Below are 3,143 nucleotides of genomic sequence, written 5' to 3'. Positions count from 1 at the left end.
GGGGATGGCAGTTTCAGCTGCAGAGTCACAGCCTGATCTTGTGGGTCCTTTCCTGCAGGTGTGTCCATGGGAAAACGTGTCCTAGCTTTGCTCTGACCTGTGGGGCCGTAGGCAATGCAGTCTGGGTGGCTGGGGAATGAGCTGAGTCTCCCCCAGTCAAATGTCGTTATTAGGACCCTTGTCTGTCTTATTGAGGTTTTCTTCCAAACAGTGAGGTTCCCTGCAGGATGCAAACCTGTCCTACAGCATCTGTGTGTTATCCGAAAGTCCCACAGAGAAGTGCAGGGACGCTGCAAGTGAGAAAATGCTTTTTAGGAAAGGATGAGACATGCTTTGGTTCCATCCAACAAAGCTGAACCCCAGGTCAATCTTCTGCCCCCTGTACCCATGCCCCCTGCTGCAGAGCAGGGCTGACTCCCCGGCAGCCAGCGGGCACAGGCCCTGCTCCTCACGGCACCCCCAGCCAGCTCAGACACGGAGCTGGAGGAAGGTCTGCAAAAGGACAAGGGGGTGTGGAACAATGGGAGGGTGTCTGAGAAATGGCTTTGCTTTGTTCAGAGAAGTCTCTCCTAACTTGTCACTGTCTTTTGCTTCTATGACAGTGCCCCATGCCTACAGGCAGCAAATGTCCAACAGCAGCTCCATCACCCAGTTCCTCCTCCTGCCGTTCACAGACACACGGGAGCTGCAGCTCTTGCACTTCTGGCTCTTCCTGGGCATCTACCTGGCTGCCCTCCTGGGCAACAGCCTCATCATCGCCACCATAGCCTGTGACCAGCACCTCCACACCTCCATGTACTTCTTCCTGCTCAGCCTTGCCCTCCTTGACCTGGGCACCATATCTGCCACTCTTCCGAAGTCCATGGCCAACTCCCTCTGTGACACCAGAGCCATCTCCTCTGCAGGATGTGCTGCCCAGCTCTTTTTTTTCTTTTTCTGTGGTACAGCAGAATATTCTATGCTCACCATCATGTCCTATGACCGCTACGTTGCCATCTGCAAACCCCTGCACTACGGGACCCTCCTGGGCAGCAGAGCTTGTGTCCACATGGCAGCAGCTGCCTGGGCCACTGGGTTTCTCTATTCTCTGCTGCACACGGCCAATACATTTTCACTGCCACTGTGCAAGGGCAATGCCCTGGACCAGTTCTTCTGTGAAATCCCCCAGATCCTCAAGCTCTCATGCTCCAACACCTACATCAAGGAAGTCGGGTTTATTGAGGTTAGTCTTTTAGTAGCATTTGGGTGTTTTGTGTTCATTGTGGTGTCCTATGTGCAGATCTTCAGGGCTGTGCTGAGGATCCCCTCTGAGCAGGGACGGCACAAAGCCTTTTCCACCTGCCTCCCTCACCTGGCCGTGGTCTCCCTGTTTGTCAGCACTGCCATGTTTGCCTACCTGAATTTCAACTCCATCTCCTCCCCATCCCTGGACCTGATGGTGTCTGTTCTGTACTCGGTGGTGCCTCCAGCAGTGAACCCCCTCATCTACAGCATGAGGAACCAGGAGCTCAAAGCTGCTGTCTGGAAGCTGATGACTCGATGTTGTCCTCAAGTTATAAACTGCCCATGACTTTCTGGACAGCAGTTATAGTGTAACTCATTAGAGGCCTTGTCTGTCTTCTGTATTTGTTTTTGTTATTATTGGTTTTGAATTGTGATAAATGTGGTCGTTCCATTTCTAATTAAATCTTTTTTTTGTTTGGTTTTTTTTCCTGTGTAAATAAGGAGCTCTGCTTACTCTGTGTGAGTGGCCTTGCATTGACATTTTTGTTCTGAGATTCTTCTAGGACTTTTTTGGGGCTGCAGAGACAATTCCTGTGTGCATGGGAGGAGAGGAAAAGAGTCCAGAACGGAAGCATTGCCAAGGAGCACCAGCACTTGGTCTTCTAGACCTTCTGTATTTTCACTTCCACACTTTGTTTGTCATCCTTTGTGTTCGTGCAAGGCCTGAGTGCTCTGGCAGCTTGGTCACCGTCCTGCTGTGTCAGTGCTGTGAGCGCAGACAGGGACAGGCAATGGACGCTCTGTGACTGAAGTGGCCTTCAGAATAGTTGCTATCTCCTCAGGGCTGTGCATGAAGGCCTAGGTCTTCTTCCAAAACTTCTCTCAAGGACATGCTTAAGAAAGTGGCCCACATATTGAAACACTGGTGTACATCTGAACAGTGTGTGTGTGCAGGGCTGGCACACAGCAGTGTCCTCTCACAGCCAGACCTCCTGCCAGAGACCTGCAGGACCAGCAGAGCAGGGTCAGGTGTGCACTGGACACCCCTCAGGTTCTGCCCCAGGTCACCCATCGTGGACCAGCCCCTCACAACCACCAGTTCCAGCACTGGCCTCTCCCCCAGCTTGCAGATGTTCTTTGTCTCTCCATGGAAATGCACTGAAAGAGTAGGTCAGTAGTCCATGACTCCACTGTACAGATGAGCTTTAAGCAGGCGTGTCGTGTACGTGAGGTGAAATAAGCCTGAATGAGAGCAAACGCCATCAACTCTTCCTTGGGGTTCCATGAAAGCCTGTGGGACAGAAAATGTCTTGAGATCACTTAATGTTGGTAGTAAAATCCCATGAGAAACTCACTGAATGCAGCACTGGGAAGTGCTTGTGTCCATTCCTCATGACGTGGAGCACCTCACATGAGTGCAGAGCAGGGTGACCCACTATAGGGCTGAGGTGCTTCCCCTCCTCTGGGAGTGGCAAAAGCAGGCCAGAGACACACTGTGACTCCTGCCTCTCCGTTTTAGACAAAATGAATGTCTTTGTCTCTGAACATCATGGGTGCATAAGCAGACAACAAGGCCAGCTCAGATGGGGACACCTGACACAACCCTGACATTTCTGTGTGTGACTCCAGAAAAGCACGAGTGTCCCAGTGAGATTCATCTCAGCTGCCTTGGACAGGCTCATTGCAAGTGGTCCTGTCTGTTACATCACCTGTGCCCACGATTCAGGATTGTGCTCTGTAAGTGCCACAACAATCAGAGAGGTCCTGGGGTCCATGGCAAAGGTAGATGTCAAACCCTTCTTTGAAAAGACAGGAATGAGAATTGGGAGAATTACGGGCTGATCCCTGGAAAAGGGATGGGACACGTCCTCCTGTAGCCATTGCCACGCTCTTGAAGGACAGGAAAGGGATTGCTGAAC

General features: G+C 51.6%; 1 protein-coding gene across 1 annotated transcript; it reads left to right on the top strand.

The window, feature by feature from the left end:
• Positions 1-625: 625 nt before the first annotated feature.
• Positions 626-1,570, top strand: LOC139828812 (olfactory receptor 14J1-like). The gene has a single exon (XM_071813348.1). It carries the CDS (start codon positions 626-628, stop codon positions 1,568-1,570), a length of 945 nt encoding a protein of 314 aa, XP_071669449.1.
• The last annotated feature ends 1,573 nt before the right edge of the window (positions 1,571-3,143 follow it).

This window comes from Patagioenas fasciata, chromosome 11, assembly GCF_037038585.1.
Source record: "Patagioenas fasciata isolate bPatFas1 chromosome 11, bPatFas1.hap1, whole genome shotgun sequence".
NCBI classification, from domain to species: domain Eukaryota; kingdom Metazoa; phylum Chordata; class Aves; order Columbiformes; family Columbidae; genus Patagioenas; species Patagioenas fasciata.
This window is presented reverse-complemented; position numbering and strand designations above follow the sequence as displayed.

Coding starts and splice junctions, on each gene's coding strand:
- LOC139828812 (XM_071813348.1), top strand. CDS start 626: ATGTCCAACAGCAGCTCCATCACCCAGTTCCTCCTCCTGCCGTTCACA.